Source organism: Galendromus occidentalis, unplaced genomic scaffold (genome assembly GCF_000255335.2).
Source record: "Galendromus occidentalis unplaced genomic scaffold, Mocc_1.1 scf7180000077497, whole genome shotgun sequence".
In the NCBI taxonomy this organism is placed as follows: Eukaryota; Metazoa; Arthropoda; class Arachnida; order Mesostigmata; family Phytoseiidae; genus Galendromus; species Galendromus occidentalis.
The window spans coordinates 1,796,925-1,816,643 of record NW_003805485.1 but is presented as its reverse complement, the minus strand read 5'-3'; the positions used below and the strand labels follow the sequence as shown (position 1 = coordinate 1,816,643).

The window sequence follows — 19,719 nt, the reverse complement described above, 5'->3', positions numbered from 1 at the left end:
ATCTGCCACGGTAGATGTAGTAGGTAAGAGCCGCGGGAGCCGCGTGGGCACTGGGTATCCTGGGAGCCGCGGGGGAATTCTGGGTTCGCTAGGGAGCCGCGGAGCCAAAAAGGTTGGGAACCGCTGGGATAGAGGATGCAGTTTCCCAATCAAGCTTCACTCATCAGAATCGTCTTCAGGAGCCCAGCTCGGTCCTCGTCAGCTCCGGAGTGGAAATCCAGCGTTGATGGACCCGCTGAGCGCATCTCGGAAAGTCGCCCCAGGAAGCTCCCGCGGCCGTTATTTCCCATAATTAAGCGACCCCAGGCATCGATGGGCCCCGTCCTCGATGCATTGTCCCCCTCCCCACCTCTCGGAGGATTTCTTGATCCGCGCCTACTCTCCGACCCTTATAGAGGCAGCAGAGACTCCCTCATAGGCTACTCTCCGAGATGCGGTCCCGTGCATTCTTGGAAGTTTTTCCCGGAGACCGACGCCTTTTTCCAAAGATGAGAGTTCAATTGATTTTGCGATCAAGCGAGCCGAGGAATTCCTCGACGAGAGGGAATGCTCATGACATGACTTATGACTAGAGTGCGTCACTTCATGCATTTTGCATATGTTTCATGAAAATGCATATTTCGACGGTTTTTCGAGCAAAATGCATATTTCGAGGTTTTCCCCTCCAAGAGGCATGTTATCAGATATATTGCCAGGGAATCTCCGTAATATCCTACGGTCCGAGGCATAACTACGATCATCTGCGATTTTCAGTCGAAAGCTCAGTGTTTCGAGAGTCGAGACGATAATGCTCCCTCGAATTCGCCTAGAGAGAAGCCCGTGTGTAATGGAGGAGGAAGCGGCGGAGTCTCTGATTGATGCCGGGCTCGATCGGGAAAGGTATTCGCGAAAAATGCGATTTCGCCGTGTCTCGAAACGAAGGCCTCAGTCAATTGGAGGCCATCGCGGAAGTCCTAAGAGAAACGTCATCTGCACGGGTTCCAGATGATTTGGAGCCCTCAGAAACTTGTTCCTTGAAATTCGCTCCCATAACTTCTGTGGACGTCGAAAGAAGTTTTTTCCCGTCTAAAGTACATTCTCAGCGACCGCCGACAGGGCTTCTCGTTTGAAAACCTGAAAATGCACCTCGTAATATTCTGCAACCCATAATTTTAGCTCCTTCAGAATAAAATTCACAATGCATTGTTGTTGGACGTCAGAATTACGACTCTTCCAATGCCCAATGATCGATTTCTTCAGTGCACATTACCCCATTTTGTCTGCATATTTTGCCCGTTTTTAGTGCATATCTGCATGCATTTTTCCGGGTTTTTTGTGCATGAAGTGACGCACCCTACTTATGACCTATGCCTTACGCGTGATTGGGGATTCCGGTATCAGTGGCAATTCTCTGAACCATCGGTATCTGTTGGTAGGTCGGAGACTCCGTCGAGCAATGGGTCTCTTTTGAGCAACGGGTCTCTTTTGAGCAATGGGTCTCTTTTCTTGCGTGCCTGAAGGCGACATCCCAGTCCACCTTCGACCGTTCTTATCCGGAAAACTCATAAGTGGAGTCGTTCTTAAGAGTACCACGGAATCAGCGACGAGATGAATTGTTTGTGATTCGACCGCAGATCGCAACAGTTCTGCGGGCCCCGGATCGGGCTAAGCGCTACTCATATATATTAGGTGAATGAATCAAAAAGTTCGTAGCGTTTTTTGTCTTGAAGATGGGGTAAAAAACGCTACGAACTTTTTTAATTACCTAATAGCAACGGACGAGGCAAGACTATGTTCTTTCGGATCTCCCCAGCGTACGTCTGCCGCAGTCTGCTCCTATCCTTTTGAATGAGGAGAAGTACAAGGAAGAAACGGCGTTTCAACCGGTCATGCAACAGTTTTATTTAACATTACGCTAAGATCATGTTTACGGTCGTTTCATATTATATACAGTCGACAGACAAGGCAAACTTTTAACGCGAAACGAGCACCTGATTATGTGATATTCCGAGCGGCGCAGCGCCTAATATGTCCGTTCAAACGGAGGTCACAGAAGGATTCCCAGGAGAATCTCCCGATCGAATCATCTCTGGATCATCATCTTTGACTTATGTCTACAAACTCCCATGATTCGTCCGTATTGTGTTTCGATTTCAGCTCACTGAGCTGTTTCTTCAGGATGTCTTTTAGCTGCAGTAGGCTCCTGTGCTCATCGAAAAGTTCCTGATGCTTTTCTCTGATGTCAATTTTTCTCTCGGGTGGGTCCTCCTGAAAACGATCAGAAGTATTCAATCCGTGATCATGACATTCGGGACGAGTCGTCCCACTGGAGTTCGTCGAGGAACCCGACTGACCTGCAGAAGCGCGTCCAAGTCTTTCGTTCGTCTCAGGAGCAATTCGATTTCGTGGTTCTGCTTATAGAACCATTGACATTTCAATTTGTGGCTCTCATAAATCGAAACCGATTCTTTGCAGTCATTCAGCGGTGGAAGTGGCTGGAAAAATGTCTCCGGGTCAATTCCTTCCTTGACGGAACGACTCCACGTTGGAATGAGCCTCAGAGCCTAGGCTCACACGCCACGGCTCCGGACTCGGGCTCGAGTCGCGGAGAAATTCCTCACCTGGAGACGGGGGTCGATGAGCAGATGACTCTGAACTCCAAGATCTTCATAAGGATCGCCGACCTCCGGAGTCGTGGGCCACGAAGACTTCCGGGGCGCAGTGACCTCCTTCTGAATGATCCCAAGTCCTTGCAATCCTCCTGAGAGCTGGCGCCTATGCGTGGGGAACGCTGGAATGACAATGGATTGATCAAGATCTCTTACTGGAAGTTATTCAAGAAGGATACGCTGGGCCGCAGGAATCACTGCCGTGATCCTAGTCAGCGTCGCTTACAGCTCAGGGGTTACTAGTCAGAAAACTTACTCGGACCCGCAGAACTCATATCTGGTGTGGTCTGCCGGCTCGTGGAAGGAGTGTCAGGGCTGAGCACCGGCAAGATTGGTCGGGGCAAGATTGGGAAGCTCTGAAACCGGTTATAAGATTATCCCGAATCTATAAATGGATCTAATGATCAAGTTATTCCTTCTTATAATCCATTTAATTCATATCTTCTTAGTATTATCATTATGATTATCACAATCGTCGTGATTGAATCATGTTTCGAAAAGCGCATGGCTTGTAAGGGGAGCGAACCTCCAGTATAAAGTTGTTGGGCCGTCTCTGGGTGGCGGTCGGAGTGTTGACAGCATTTAAAGAATCAAGAACTAGATGAGCATCCATCGAGCTGGTGGAGCTTCTCAGCGGAATCGGGCAGTGCAGCTCATGCAGATCACTCGGATCACATAAATCGAAAAGACGTGTCAATCTTTCCAATAGTTGCTCCGAGGTGGGTCGTTTGGCGGGATCTTGATCCCAGCACTCTTGGTAGAGGTCGCTGAAAACCTGGAGTGAAAGCAGAGAATTTTTATTTGGTTACGGGCATTCCGCTGCGGTTCACTCCGATTGCAGATTTCCTCCATCGCTCTATCTTCCGCCGAGTCTCTCACTTTTGGTACGTTGGTGAGCAGAGGCGGTCTACTCGAACTGTTCACAGCCCACATTATCTGGAAGGCATTGGCGAAGTGCTCATAGGGTTTCTGTCGGGACAGTACTTCCCACCAAATGACGCCCCAGCTGTATATGTCGCATTTCTCGCTGTAGTGAACGCCTGAAATCACGGAGGAAGAGACGTTGAGTAATATACATACAGGAATAGGCTCGACGAATCGTCCCAGCTTCAAATCATTCGGATACTAGATTTTCAGGTTCATAGTATCGAGAGCGCTCACCACTGAAAACTTCGGGCGCCATCCACGCAGCACTGCCTTTACAGTTTGTCATGTTCGTTTGGAGATCGCAGACAGTCCCGAAGTCGCAGATTTTGAGAGTGAGCATGCCATCGACTAGGAGGAGGCTGTAACGGAGAAGAACGATCAGAGCTTATCGTCAAAGACCCGTTCATCATGATTTAAATCGTTCCCTGGAGCTTATGTCGATTCTCCGTCCTCATGACTCACTTCTGGGGTTTGAGATCACGATGTACAAGGGGCTTGGGCTTCAGATTGTGCAGGTAATGAATCCCTCGCATGCATTGAAGACACCAGCTCAGTGCATGCGCCACGGTATACTGCACATGCGTGGTGTAGGGTTTGTTGTGCAAAACTGCGGAGAATGATGGACGCGGTAAGCCCGCGTATCCCCTGGTGTCCGTCCCGAGAGATTTCACCTCTCTGAGAACTGACTACGTTCTCGTCAAAGAAGTATACCCCATCCGCTGATTTCACCCTCAACGCGGGTAGCTCGTAACTCACCATTGTAAAGGCTTCCGCCCGCCGCGTATTCCATAACAAGGTAGCATGGTCTCCCGATACAAGCTCCGTAAACGGTAACAATATTTTCGTGCGAAACTCGGCTCAGCTGAGTGACTTCGTTCTTGAAGGCTTTTATCTCAGATTGACTGTGGATCACTTTCACGGCACAATCGAGGACTTCGCCGTTGGGTCGGCGATAGGTTCCTTTGCGGACCACTCCAAAAGATCCGCTCCCGAGGGTGGGTTGCTGTAAAATATTCAGGTGGTCAGCATGCTTCAAAGTCTTGCTCTACATACCTACAGCGATTTTTGGGATGTGGAGCAGGATCCAATCGGTGGGCGCTTGCTGAGCAATCGCTTCCGATGACAGGCTCCTTCCCGAAATTATTAGGGATGGTATTCTTCCAAGGCTCAATTACTCCGCGATCGATACATTGCCTTCTCCTCGAGTCGACGTGAAGGTCAGAAGGACCTCGTCAATCAGATGTCCCCTCCCGAAGCTACGCAGCAGAGCTTGAATCACGTCTGACTCGATTGTCGACGCCGGAGCTGTGAACTATGACTTCTTCTTCAGTGCGGAATGGATCAGCTCCTATTCCCTTCTGATATTCATACCGATCCCTAGAGCAACCCCAGATGGACCATTAAGGTTCCGGTGTGGAACAATGACGAAAACAAGCGTGCCTCCAAATCGGAAATCTGCCTTCCCAATCGAGGATTCTCGGTATGGATCAAAATAATCCACGACCTTGTCACAATCACTCTGAGATAGGGGATCAAATACTTCCTTCCTCGCTCCTGCGATCGCAGTAGTTCCGGGAAACCTCCAGGAACGGGAGATGGGCGGCGATGCAGAGAAGCTCATTTCTTATCAGACTCGCTTCGGCAATCGCCGCAAAGATTCTTGGAATTCTTTTGAAAGATCATGTCGTCCGCCCGCGAGAAACCGGCTTTCGTGGTAGGTCAAAAATGATTCCTGGAGGAATGCTAACTCCACGAACCCTCTCAGGACTCCAGTTCCCGAGGGTGTATCGCTGGCGGGGCTCTACTCTTGCATCAGGGAGGAAGAGGCACCTAGTTGATATCGATTTCGCTCTATGAGCAATCAGGCGCCAATCTGATATCAGCTCCACCTCAAAGAACGTCTGTTCGAGTCCCGAGCTTCCGATTCCCTGATCGAAAGAAGACCGGCTGGCTCGCAGAGTTCCTATCGTCTCGAGAAAATGGGAAACTCTCCGCTCCCCAATAACTGAGCAGCTCTGCTGCTCGCTGACGAGACATATTTCTAAATTGACAAACGAGCGCTAAGTAAGCTCGTTCGGTGACCCCGGGGAGCGTCACACTCACGTGCACGCTTTTCCCAAAAACCTCGACTGGATATCGGAGTAGTGTAGCCGGAGATTGGCATCAAAACACCGATTTCCACTTCTGGTCAAGGTCGCTTGCATTGCGATGGACACGACCCGGCAAACCGCGCACAGCTGCAAAGCAGCTCCAAATGGGAGATATCTGCCCCTTGGGCACATGAGACTTCGTACGCATCGACTCCATTTCGACTCCTGGAATCGGTGGCAAATCCCGAGAGGCTTCTCAGCTGACGTGTTTTCTGTGCGAAGAGGAAAATCCGGGGTAGCCCATTTTCACTGGAGCCACAAACTAATCTCTCGCTGGATGGAGGCACATCGATTGGTGTACTTACGTGGCTGAGTTCTATGTTATCCAACTCGATGATGTTGACACTCGGGTTGAGGATCCGTAGAGCCTCAACAAGATCTTCCTCATCATCTTCCACAGGACCCATATTGTAATCCATGGTCTTTTTTGATAGTCAAGACGAACAACGAAACGAGAGTGTCTCCCAGTGTTCACGAACTGAGCCACATAATGCCCGATCTAACCACGATCTCCCGGGGAACGAGATCAAACTGTCATTACGCACTTGACCATCGCGCGCACCATAAGCCAGTTGGTTATAAATGTTGTTTTCGTCGAAACTCCTCTTCTCTTTCTACCTACAGAGACAGAGCAGTAGCGACGATCAACACAGAGCCCGAGGAGAAGAAAAAAAAACATAGCGTCCACCGTCGCCGGAGCGGTACGAGGAGACAGATCAGTAGACGTCAAAGCGCGGTCTCTCTCATCGCTATTGCGTCGGCCGTGTCGATTTCCTCAGAGGAGGGCCGGCGATACGAATATGTGCCTCCTTCATTGTAGGGGGTACTCGGTGAGCCCCACAGGGGAGTTAGCCTGGATGTGACTCTCAGAAGGAGCGAAACTCTGGCTCGACCTGGATTCCTGAAGCTGGAAATCGCATCTTATCAGGATGGAATTTTCTATCAATTCTTCCGAGCATTCAATAGCAGAAAGACTTCTTCGCGCCTCATAATTTGAACGACAGCGAGAGAACAACTCTAACACCGAAGGATCAGAGCTCGATTCGTGATACGTCTGAGGATCGGAGTTCCCAGAATCGGGCCATCTCCCGCAGAGTCTGAGGTCTGAAGCACATATTCCGACCAAGTTCCGTTCCAAAAGGATCACAAGCAGCAGCAATCACCGCTATCATATTGTCTTCTCCCTCCCCACCGCCCTCACATGTGTATGTGTCGCCCTGATGAAAATAAATACACGGAACGCTCTACACGGCGGCACCTGCCGGACCAGCTGATTATTAATCGGACGAGCTCACCCCCACAGAAGCTGCTCGCAGTGCGTCGGGGTAATAGAATTTCTCCTGGATACGATCGAGAAACGAGTCGCTCGATCGTCGGAATCTCAGAGCTCGGATCTTCCTCAAAATGAGTCTCTTCGGTGTCGTCGTCGCCGGCCGGCTGGTGGGTGGATGTCCTGGAAGTCCCCGAAAAACTCCCACAGGGAGCGGGGAGTTATTAACTTCAGCTTGGCTCCCCAAGACTGACAAGTGTCGCGTATGCTCATTATGACGTTGGATGTTTTCCAGGTACAAACAGACTTCAGCAAGTTAGAACCTAACAAATTCCTGCTCGTCATACCCGAACCGGATAAAGTGAGCCACATCACTGTCTTCATGACGGGGATCGAGCCCTTTCCCGAGGGTCTAGCAGCTTCAGGTAAATCTGTTCCGGACATCAGACATGAGCATATCTGCTAGTCTATTCCTCGAAGACGTCCAGTCCGACCAAGGCTTCGGAGTGGACATCTGCAGCCATCCGGCCGTATCTCGTAAATTCCAGTTCCTGATCCGAGCTCTTAACGGTTTTTATTTCGTTCACAGTGTATTTCAATTTTCCGGACGCCACCGGCTGTGGTGTCTGGCATTATCTCGGCTACATAAGTAACGAGAAACCGAGTGCCATATTCAAGATATCAAAGACAAACAAAAGTGAGTTCGCTCCCGGAGGCGCTTGCTTCAGAACCTCGACGTGTATGAGCACAAGGTCTTGGCTTCGCCGAATCGCTCTGATTCAACACTTCCGGTATAATTCACGGTGTATCCTTACCATTCCTAATGCGAAATCTCTTCGCAGGCGCTGCGGATGGTCATGCTTTCTTCGGCATGAACAACAACAGCCTGGTAGTGGCACAGATTGGAATCTGCGTGGAAAACCTGGCAGATATCCGTTTCCAAGATTCGGGCTCGAATCAAAAAATACAACCGATCGACACGTTCACGGAATTCACTCAGAAAATGCTCGAGAGTTTCTACAACTACGCCACGTCCTTCGCCGTACCCGCTCCCGGCGGGGAAATGTGTTTCCCAGTGAAAACTCTCGAAAGTTGGTTCAACAATTTCCAGCGGAAGCTGAGCTCGAACCCCAACTTCTGGAGACAGTCGACGTGAGGGGGATTCCTTCCCAACTCGAAAAGTATAAAAAGTGATCTCTCATTTTTTATTCCTCTTCCAAGATCCGGGTATGGCTGATCACGGAGCCATTCCACAGACAAGCGAAAGTCAGAATATTTTCCGGACAGGGAAGGACGTGAACTTCATTTCAACGATAGAGTCGCGGAATGATTTTTTTCAATAAAGAGTCGGGCTTGGGGTGATATAGCCGATTTATTATATGCGTTCGTCTTCTCTTTGTAAAAGTATATCCATCATTACAATTCATCGTCGTTCTCGCAATCGTCATCAGAATAGTAATTCTCAATCCACAATAGTTGTTATAATTCACAATTATAAACCCACAATCATGCTCGATGAATGCAGTTATACTTATCGTAATAAAGATCTTTCAGGAGAAAAAGGGGAAATCCATCCGAACAAAAAGACGCTGGCCGACAGAGGCCGCGCACGTAATCAAAAGATCACGCTCAAAATGAGATCAAGGGATATCGCAATCCGTTGGTTCCTCCATGAGAACGCAGCCACGCTCATGGTTTCACTAGACGGATGAGTCGGAAAAGAATAAATTATATCATCTTATCAATCAATTACACCCACGTGCTCATTCGCTTGCTCCCTATAGCAATCATACCACATTCAACGCGACGAAATATGTTGCTGCTGCTGCTACATCATCCAAAGATGTACTGTCAAATATTATCTCTGTCTTAAGTACAACGAGAGCTGACAGAGCTTCCGACCATATGAGCCTGTTTTAGCCGAGTCTCAGAGAATTGTGCTTCGCAGCTTTTGTATTTTTGTTAATTTATTGCTGCGAATGTTTTCCACCTATACCGGACATTCTCGATTCTTTGTCGATGGCTTGTGTTTTGTGTTTGTTTCCGTCGATTTCTCCCGGTCGTAGGTTTCCTTTGCCGGTCCCTCTTCCCCGAAGTTGTTGTCCGTATCGTGGAGTATGTCATAATGAATTTGTAGCATTAATTTCACCAGTTTCGTCCTTATTTGTAAACCAGTCAGCTCGTGAGGATGATCGTCGATGATGTATCAAATAATAATCGATATATTCACACCGAATTCGTTCTCAAGTTGAGCGTCTCATGAGTTCGTTTGCTGGTTTTGCAATCAAGCGGATGTCACATGATCGAAAGATATTCAACAAAGCCATATAGTTATTCTCTGCAACACCATTGCCAATATCAATCGAAAGATCCGCTCCGCGTTTCCATCGATTCGTTCCCATGATTGAGTAGTCGTGTTTTTCCCTCGATTGATTAGATGAATGATTGATGAAGTACATAACAAATTCCGCCTTTCATTACAAAGTCACTGTTGGTCGGAGAATCTGTGTTGATCAGCTCGAAAAAAAAAACAAAAATTGTGGAATGCACTTGTCTCGAGATAAGGGTTTTTGGCGGGTCGTGCCGAGCGTAGAAAAGTCACCTTGGCACGACATTCCACCGTCTGTAATCATCTCTGTCGATAAATAGATAGATTGATAAGGGGATAGATTGACTTGATTGATATTTACACAAACGAAGCGATCAATGCTTGACCTCTGCAGACACACGACAATGATTCCTACGTCTACACTCGAAGACACAACGCTCGCTCACGGAGTGAAAACTCCAGCGGATAGCAGGACGGACGGGCTCTGACGCAATATAAGGTCGGACTTCGCGCTCCGCCTTCCAAAATCCTTCATAGGTTTCTCTCCTGTTTTCATTTGCTACCTCACCGTCCTGCCATACGCACAGTCTTTCAAGACCTCTTTCGTATCGAGTGTGATAGGTGCACTTGCGCTCGATTCGCTCGCAAATTCGTTTCATGTTACCTGCGTTTGTAGATTACCATCCTGGCTCTTCCGTCGTACATGTATAGAGTGATAGATCATTCATCTTTCCACGGGCCTTCGTTCCAAAAGGTGGGGTAGTACAGATAAATACTTCTCATTCACCAAATGGCCCTCGCAATCGCCCGAAGGTTTTTGCGTCTTCTAGAAACACCTTTTCAAGGACGATTCGTCAGTACGCCACGAAATTGCAAGTCTCCATTGCGTACTCGGTTACTCGATCTTGGTTTCCAGCTCCGGGTCAGCAGTTAAGTGGGTTATTTGTGACAGGGGTTGTGTGGGTCAGGAGGAGGAGGAGAATCAGGTTCTTGTTTTTATCTCACACAAGTTTCACACGTGTCGTTGGCGACAGGTAGATTCACTTTCGCACACAGACATTCCTGCGCTTTCAGGCCCCTTTCTCAAAATAGATTTGATAAATATATGTACGACGCCCCCCTCGGGTCGCGGAATCTCTCGATTTGAGCACAAGCCAGAGATCCCCATCAGCCTTCGCGAACCGATTCCGCTCAAAAGCAAGAGTTTCTTCTGTCTCTCCGTGTTTCTCAAAAAATGACTAGACTTATTCCCCCAAGTCTCTCTGTTTAGGAGGGCCTCCCCTTTCACACCCATGCACTCTTCTAATCACAAGCTTGGGCAGCTCTTCTAAATCTCCGAATTGCGTTCCTTTCCCGGAGGGGAAATTCAGAATTTTCCCGAGGAAAACGCTGCCCGATTTTACGAATTTGGGCAGGGGAGGGTTGGCTTGATGCGAAGGGGTCTCGTCGATGGACGAGTTCTTACCGTCTGACTAGATTTGTGTCTAGATGAGCAACTCCGTCCAGAGATCGGAATTCCTCCTATCGGCTAATGATTCTACTAATGAAATGAAAGTTTCGTGAAGCTGATTGATAGAGGGAATCTTGTGGCGGTTCGGGTGGTCTCAGTCGATAATAGAATCTTTGTGTTCGTGTCTTCTCTCGCAATACATGATAATAATAATAGTAATGATGATAATATTCGCAATATCGTCACAAAAATAAAATAGAGGTACGTTTGCATAGAACCTCTGAATGTCCGTAGATTCGTCTCTTCCACAAGGTTTGCCATCAATGGTACTTGTGATTATAATTCTCGTCCTCATCTTTTGTCATGATCATGGTAGAGCAGTTTGTAGTGTTTCGTCGATCAAGTCTTCCAGATCGATCTGTAGCTCATATATTAGTAAAATACTTTGTGACTAGCGTAATTTCTTCACAATTCGCATTTCGTTCCTTCGTCGTGTCGAGTACCGGTGGCGTTTTGCTTTTCTCGCTTCTGCCTATCGGCGGTTGCAATTTTGATACAGCTGTGTACGGGAACCGGGACGGCTAGCGGGGATTTGTTGCGAGCAATTTCACTCATGCGATTTTCGGTACCGTCCCGGTACCGGAATACTTGGTGAGTAGGTACCATTGGGAGAGGAGCCTGATGGGGCTGTGGAGGAGTTGTCAAACAAGACAATGTGGGCGAAGGGGGAAAATACCAACGGAATATACAGCTCTGGTAGGACATCTTGAGCGAGGATCTCAAGGTGGGGATCCCGGTCGCGTTGTGAAAAGGATAGCGGTATTCCGCTAAAAGAGCACGTCATATGGGGCTTGTTGTATAGGGTTGCTCTCTTGTTTGTAGTGAGTTTAGTGGTTTTCGGTTGCTTTTGACTAGAATTCTGCTAGAAACGGCACACATACAGCTCTCCGTACTGACCCTAGACCCTGGTCGCTATTTGCCTTTCCACACTTAGCTGAACAAAAAATCCATTCACAATGCCAGTTCGACAAGGTATGAACGCGGTCGACTCAAAGACTTGCTTGATTCAAACCTCGTCCTTTCAGCAGCGACACCATGGGCTAAGTTTTTCGCTTGATCGATCGATCGTTCAGTGAATCGTCCTCGGAGAGCACTTTACTTTCCGGCCTTGGCGGCCTTGCTCGCGGCCTCGGAAAGAAACATCTCACGATGACGACTGAACTTGTGCGACCTCAGCGCCGTAGGATCTGAGCAGCGATAACTGCAGTACGGACAGCTGTAAGGCTTTTCCCCGGTGTGCAACCTCTCATGCAGGGTTACATGGCTTTTCTGTTTAGCAGCGTAGGCGCAAAAACGGCATCGATACGGACGATCGCCGGTGTGTGTTCGTTGGTGGGCGTTGAACACTGTTTTCGATTCTGTTGTGTAGGGACAATACTTGCACTTGAATCTCCAGCCTCCTCCACCGTTTCCAGTTCCGTCCTGTGATGACATCCCTTCTAGGAGAGGGATCATTCCCAACGCGGCCAGCTTCTCCGACTCGGTCAGGATGATTTGAAGACTGTTTTCTGTGGAAATCGGAAATGATACGGAGTTTAGTTCGAAGAATGTTGAGCAGATGTGGAGCAGGGAGCACTTGGAGACGAATATGTGGCGGTATCGTGAATCGGATCAGAGGAATAATCGATTTCCTTTCGAGTCGAGCGAGAATCGGAAATCTTTCTACGTGGCTCTCGTCGATCTCAAACGCTGACGTCAAGCAGCGGAATCAACTCGAGAAATACACCCTCCGACTTTATTTGCCTCCTTCACAGTATCAGGGTTCGGATAGGAAACACTCTTCCCGGCCTATTCCCAGATGCTCAGCGTTCTATCCTTGGTTGATGACGTCGAATGTCCTCAAGCTCGAACGTTGAAGGTCCCGGGCCTTCATAGGGATACGTGGGCTGTCCACTCGACGAGACATTCCAGTTCAAGACTCCGGAGCACTTTTCCAAGCAAAGGTTAGCGGGAGTGGAAGCTGATGGCATAAGATAGACACCAAGATCAAGAACGAGTTAATTAGAGGACCAGGAGCCTGGACACTGAGGTTCGAGACTATCTGACCCAACAGGGAAGGGCAGCTGAGGTAGCTGGAAGGAGATTTCGCGTTAGTTGTTATCCGGGTGTCCTTGATTCTGAATATTAGATCCTCTCGGAACCCAGGTTCCCGAATTCTTTGGAAAAGGATGGGGGCATCGAAAGGTCCGAATTATTTTTTATGGTATCGTGTTGAGTTTCTGCCTCATCGTATTTGAGTCTCAGCTCATCGAATCACAGACAAGATCGAGCGTGCATACCGAGCTTACTGACCATGAACTCCCCGGAGGGAGCGAATCCAAGAATGCTAGCGAATAAGTAATGGCGGCGGAAATGAAGCAAAATAGAGAGATGTTCTCCGAGAAGTTGATTAGATGAACTCAGAGGGGGAACAGAACACAAAGAATTCAAAGCATAAAATGAATAAAATGGCTTAATCTTTATTATCACGAAGGCGCTCTACGATAAATAAAAATCAATCAATCAATCACTAGAAGTTTTTGTGAAAGCCTTTGTAATGTGTTCGTCGTCCTTGTCATGGCATTCCTTGAAGCATCGTCGGCAATACAGGTCATTATCACAGGAAACGCAACGGATTGTAGCATCGGAGTTGCATATCACACACCACGGAAGTTCGTCGAGATCCGAAATGTCCGGAACGTCGGGAATTCCCGAGGCAATTTCGCAAGACCCGGAGGCAACTTCGCCAGTCTTCACTTCTAGCTGGGCCTCTCTCAGGATTTTCTCCATGAGCTCGCTCGTCGAGAGATCGCGTGCCACGCCAGTGACGAGTTCTCTCGGCCTAGGGCCCAAGTCTACAGGACAGTCCCTCCGCAGATCTTCCAGACGTTTCTCGATATAGCTTTCAGCCGAAGTTTTCCTCTGCAGGTCGAGCGTCGACATCGTAGCTCTGAGGAGATCATCCTCCTGTTCTTGCATGGATTTCGGAGGGTTGCTTAATGTCAATGAGGATCTCGGCGGCTCGACCGATGTCGGCTGGCCCCGGAGCAAAGCTAATCTTCTAGCGATGTCCTCGTCGTTAATCGAGCTCCCCGCCGAATGGGCCTGATCTTCTCCACCCACATGAACTCTTGCTGGAGCTGTGGGATTAGCAGCGGACTCGGCAGCGCTGCGTTTCAATCGCGCGGCCTGCAGATCCCGCAGCGCTTTCGGTCTGATATCGATCCCCACGCTGTTTACTTCACTTTTCGGTTGTTGACTATTCGTGTAACATTTCCCACAAGAAGGCTTCGAAGACATCTTGTACTTGACACATGACGAACAAAGTTCCCTGTTGCACCATGAACAGGCTCTGGCCCGGTTCAGCGCACCAAACTTCTGACCGCAGGCGACACAGGACATTATGAAGGGATTTTCCGTTTTTTTTCAGAAACTTTCTCTTCAGTTCAGATCTCGGAGCACTCAGGACTGTTCTAATGGGAGCCTACTTCCCAAGTACACATGATTCATCGCTGAGTGCCGACTCTGACTTTGCGGCTTGCGCTAACGTCGCGGTAGGCTTGTCACAACAAACGAACACACGCCTCACTCATATCGGCTGAACGGAGCTTTGTTTGGTCCCGATTCAACCCGGTACGGGAATCACGAGACGACGGAGAGGTTTTCCACTAAGAATGAGGAGCATTTCGCACATTTGCGCACCGATGCGACATCAGAAAATAGCGTCGTTGAGTTTCGCTAGCCATCTATCCAACAGCAGCGGACAGATCTCGACAGCAGGCAGCCACCCCAACATATCACAAGAAGAAGCACAACAATCCTACGTCACAAGCCCTACCTAGCAGACGACACAGAGAGGGGGAAGGGGGTTTTTCGGCTTCGAATTTCAGACTCATGACTGGAGACTGGAGTTGGGCGGATTTGCGACCTGCTCTCGAATTCCTAAGGGTCCGCTCGGTTCCCCCGCCTGCGCAGATTTACTCAGATGCTTCAATCACAACGGGGGAATCGATTAGCGAAGAATCTCTCAGTCAGGTCCCTCTCTTCCTCTGGGGTAGCCATCTTGTCCCATACGCAGCATTTAGCGTGCTCCCCGTCGAGCGCTGGGGGGAAGTCGGCGGACTCCTGAGCTGTGATACGTATGCTTGAGATACCGTGTTATTTCTTTCAAACAAAATTCCATCTCGAGTCGAGAGGAGGACTGTACGGAGATTATATGGGGTGGAGTGGGAAGGAAACTTCATCTCGCGGGGTATGGGCGATGAGTGGAGGCAATGATGATCTTTCCTAAGCCATTATAGGTTCTCATCGATGTCGGGATTCGAAGGCAATGTTTTTCCTGCTTCAGTGGGATTCCGTGGATGCGTGTGCATCAAGCCTTGCGGGAAATCCTATTTCCTCACCATGGAGCATTGCGTAAACGAACAAGGAACTTTCCCATTCCCCGTCTGGGAGGAGTGGTCGGAAATCTCGGGGAGTCGACCCTATACCCCTGGCGCATCGTCCTCGGGATACTCTATGAATATGGTTGGGAGCAAAGCGGTTCACATTTTCGGGTCGATCTCGGTCCCAAGACCCGGAACGACGTCCGTGAGTTATAATGAGAATGAAATCAAACCCGTTGTATCCGCCGAGACTCTGCCGCTAGACCCGTCAGGGGGAGAACCTTTTCGCAGAAGCGATGATAACGCACCATTAGCAGCGGCACCGACAAGAGCCGGCAAGCTCTTCCGGGATCGCGTCCTCTGGTCCAAGCGTTTGAAGCTTTGCGGATAGAACGTGGGGGAGATGAGGAAGTCACACCACACCGCCTCTTGAGTAGACTCCGAATGAAACAGGAGGCTCCGCCCGAGCCCGTCCAAGCTGTCAGCAAAGATCACCACCATCATTGTCTTCTCTATATCCTGTCAACAGAATGGATAATTCCGTAGTTTCGTCCCACGCCCCCCTCGTACGCTAATCCCTGAGAGAGGTAGCATACAAGAATTTTCAGTATGCGGTGGTGCATGGAATCAGCCCACGATCGCGAAATTCCCCCGTCCCGATCTCGGCAGGCCTGCTGCCGCCGCTGACGTCGTCGGTGGTGCAGCCGCAACCGCCGCCGTTACAGCTGCCGCTGCTGGTGTGTTGGTGGTGAAGAAGAAGCTGTGTATGGTTGGCTGAGTGGTGTGCTTGCTGGTGGTGGTGGGGAATGGCAGCCGTGCACGGCAGCAGCACCTGAGGCGTTACTCACATTGAGCTTTGGATTGGTCCTCAAGCTCGTCACGGACGTCTCCCGGACGTCGTGGATGCCGCAAAGGGAGCTTACTTCGACTAGAAGGTCAGTAGAAATGATTTACTGGAATTAGCGGCTCTGTGGGCATCCGTATCGGTCGTGAAACTTCCCGGAACGGGTCCGCACATATGCTGTAGAATATCTCGATCCTTCCCCCGATCGGGCTACGGCTCGCGCTTCCAAAGGTTCGGATAGTTTATTGTAATTGTGAGCAGGAAGTCTGCTGGGTCCGAAGTCCAAATGTCGTTTGATCGGAGTGGGAAATAACTTGTCGAGCGTTGCGTTCCGCCGTCCGGGTGTTCTGTACTGCTGGGGTTGTCCAGCTCTGAGAATGGAACAGTTCAGAACGTTCGGTGGGTTCATTCTTCCGATCGGTTCTCAGGGATGCGAAATCAATCATCCGATCCTCTATCCCGTCGCGGGAGTTCATCCTTTCGATCTGTTGATAGTTGAAGACTGAGGGTCCCCGTTGTTGCGGAGGTTCACCGTCGGAGAAGGCCCGATCCAGATCCGAGAAGAGCCTCGCTCGGAATTCCTACCCCATTCCGAGAACGCTCACGATTCCGAGAAGGAGCGGCCGCGAAACTCGATTCCTCAGGATCGATTTGCGATTTCTGAGAACGAGTCTTGTTTGTGCGATTCGGGGCGAGCCGTTTGACCGGCCATTGTCAGACAGGCAAGTCATGAAGCAGCAAATGATAGAAGGGGTTAGCAGAATTTTCAAGCGACTTCTGCAAGTTGCTTTCGCTTGCTGGTGCCGGTGGGCCTTGGACGTCGGTCGGTGGTGAGGAACAATGACACACTGAAGCGACGTTCTACATACGTCGATGCGCATGAGAAGGAATGGGGTTCCGCCATTGAGCTGGGAATCTCTTTGCCCCGGATGGTGTGTTTTTCCGGAGTCGTCCCCCTTCCTTTGAGAACACCGCCGCCTCGAACCAGCGGCGGCTAGTAACAGATATAGCATCGGATTCCTTTCCCTTGCTGCGGGAAAATAGCTGGTCGGGTCACTGCGGGCTCTAGCATCGCAGTTGTGGTTCTGTTTCCAGAACCTTGAGATCCGAGCCTTCGTAAGAAAGAAGCTTTCCCGTTCTATCGAGTCGATCATCGGAATGATGGGGATGTCGGAAGCGGGGCCGGTGTGATCTCGTTCCGAGTTCTTGCCCCAAGTGTGCCCAGTCTCGGCAACAACGAATCAATTTTCGAAACGCGAGACCCCGCGGTATTCGCTAACTTTTCTGATGGTTCAGCCGTGCCGGTAGCGGACCTTAGACCGACCCGTTCCTCTTGAATTCTTCTCAACAGATACCTAGGCTTTATGGAGTTCAAGGAACTCCCTGGATGCGGAATCAGCAAATCGAGAGCGAGGCGGACAATTAGCACGAGTAGAGGAGAGAATATCCTAAATCCTCCCTCCGGAATGGCTATTTCGAGATCTCTAACTCAGACTATCGCAGCGAGACGGATTCTTAGCGGCCTCACAGTTGAATCAAATTTCTGGGCTGTCCAATAAGAAACATTTCCTCGTAGTTTGATGTTCAGCGTCTGTGCCAGTAAGTTCAAGAGTTCAGGACCAGTGAGTTTCTCTCCCTTCGTTTTGATATCATCTCACGAGAGAATACGCTGCATACTGTCGAGATGGCCGCTTACATTCGATCCTCGGAAAATGCCAAGTTCTTGCCGTGATGGCGCGAAGTTCGTTCATTCACAAGTCGCGGTCACGGCATTCGCTACTAAAGCGGAATTGTTGTCAGATGATGAATCAGCTCGTAAAAAATGGAGTGGCTGAGAAGCTCTGTCAAGATGTATCGCGACTCCTGCGGCTCATCTCAAAAGCATTTGTCAGAGTTCGTATAACGCGTCGTGACACAATGTTACCGGTTGCTGTCACCAATGTCAAGCTCCGATTTCTCAAGACAAAACGCGCTGCAATCTGCCAGAAGTTGCTAATTGAGGTCCTTCCATTCGAGCGAGGTTAACGATGCGCCCCGGAAATTCTTCCCTGCTGTTCGAGATCGAAGCGATGATCCTGGCCGCCGTTCTGGCCTTCGAATAATCCATGCTAGCGAAAGAATTAGAATATCGATCGGCCCTGCGATCTCCCGTGGGTAATTCCGCTCCTATTTGAGCTGCGATCGGAATAGGCCTCATCTGGCAGATTATTGAGATTATCACTGGAGCCTGTGAATTGTGTATACGACATTCTGAAGAGCTTCCGAGTCGCTTGAGCCGGTCTGGATCTCTCAGCACGTCGCATGTATCCTTGAGGACCGTGGGAGCTCCGTTCCGAGGCAAGTTCGCTGATTTGCAAGTCGAGTTCCTCAATTACTCATCAGACGACTTCGAAGCGCGCCTCGCAAGTGGGACATTCGGCGAATCAGCGATGCAGCAAGCACGAAACAATCAAAACCGAACACTGTTTCCGTCGCCTGTTCCGTGAGTGTTGACACACTTGCGCGTTCTGCCCTCGGACCCGAGTTCTGAGCCGTGGTGGTAATTAGGGCCGGATATTGAGTCGTACCCCGAAATAGTCTATGAAGAAGTTCCGAGGTCCCCCGCAAGTTGATCGATCGTCGTGTGACGCCATCGCGAGCCCCTCTAGTGTAAACTCTTTCTGAGCTCTAGCGACGGAAAATCGCTTGTCGCCTGTTCGGGTATTGAGCCGATATGTGACGTCCAAGGGTGTTAGATTACGGCTGGTCTTCGGCGGATATTTCCAGATATCGAAACCCAATATCGTGAATGGAGTCATTCGATCCGCTGTAGACAGACGCTCTATTAATCATCGGTGTGACGACCTCATCGATTGGTTGCTTGTCGTATTTTCTCTCGGAAATCGAAGTTCTCCCGCTCATCTGCTCACGTAGGGCTATGGTGCGGAATTTCCATGCGATCGGAAACTACGGTGGTAGAGCAGATGGCATTCCAAGTATAGAGGAGTTGGCAAGTTATTTCACCTGCCAGCGGGACAAGGGTCGAAAGCACAAACAGGCTACCGAGATTCGCTCGAAGGAACATTATCTTGACAGCTCCACTTTGAACATGTATATTTATCAGCCGGCTAGTTTGTCTGTCGAGCTACCCTGTCCCGGTGGTTTACGTGATGTGAACAACGTCGCGCCGATTCTTCCACCTGAACTGTGGAAACGGAAGGGTATGTGACTGGCGATGATTGAGAAAAGAAACAGAGTAACTGGGTCAGCTTGCGATCGACGCGGTTCAGGAAAAGTAATTCGTTGTCTGTGACTCGAATGCTGCTCGAGCCGACGAGTGAAATTGACATCCGATCGGCGATGCGCACTCGGAAAAAATCCGGAACAATGAAAATGACACGTGAATGTGTTCCGTGCACGATTGCCGCGTACGGTGATCTCCTGGTGGACGAAGTTCCTCGATGTATGACAATAGGACGTTTTCTCTCTCCAGGAGCTGCGAAGGAGCTGGATCGCCCTTGAGGCAGGCGAAGTCAGCGTTGTTTGACGGGGGAATCCCAGGCACGGAAGCTCACGGAGCAATCACGGCGACGAACCCTCAAATATCGGCTGAAGCTGGAGTCGTCGCGAAGTGAACATATTTGAAACTCGGGAGTTTCGAACCGCGCTTCAGGGTGGGCCAGACCGCGTGTAGTGGA

At 49.7% G+C, this 19,719-nt stretch overlaps 3 protein-coding genes across 3 annotated transcripts; 1 reads left to right on the top strand and 2 right to left on the bottom strand.

The window, feature by feature from the left end:
- Positions 1-1,973: 1,973 nt before the first annotated feature.
- On the bottom strand, positions 1,974-6,403 carry LOC100905441 (mitogen-activated protein kinase kinase kinase 7). Its single transcript, XM_029112364.1, has 10 exons — positions 6,031-6,403; positions 4,332-4,578; positions 4,038-4,182; positions 3,810-3,934; positions 3,528-3,688; positions 3,175-3,423; positions 2,905-3,004; positions 2,601-2,770; positions 2,325-2,474; positions 1,974-2,247 (listed from the first exon to the last, which is right to left on the bottom strand). The coding sequence occupies exons 1-10, from the start codon at positions 6,142-6,144 to the stop codon at positions 2,077-2,079; spliced, it is 1,632 nt and encodes a 543-aa protein (XP_028968197.1). The 5' UTR covers positions 6,145-6,403; the 3' UTR covers positions 1,974-2,076.
- Positions 6,404-7,001: 598 nt separating this feature from the next.
- Positions 7,002-8,375, top strand: LOC100903046 (protein Hikeshi). Its single transcript, XM_003746479.1, has 4 exons — positions 7,002-7,165; positions 7,291-7,420; positions 7,585-7,692; positions 7,838-8,375. The coding sequence occupies exons 1-4, from the start codon at positions 7,130-7,132 to the stop codon at positions 8,149-8,151; spliced, it is 588 nt and encodes a 195-aa protein (XP_003746527.1). The 5' UTR covers positions 7,002-7,129; the 3' UTR covers positions 8,152-8,375.
- A 4,902-nt stretch (positions 8,376-13,277) lies between these two features.
- On the bottom strand, positions 13,278-14,602 carry LOC100905295 (abscission/NoCut checkpoint regulator). Its single transcript, XM_003746576.2, has one exon. It carries the CDS (start codon positions 14,213-14,215, stop codon positions 13,337-13,339), a length of 879 nt encoding a protein of 292 aa, XP_003746624.2. The 5' UTR covers positions 14,216-14,602; the 3' UTR covers positions 13,278-13,336.
- Positions 14,603-19,719: the final 5,117 nt, after the last annotated feature.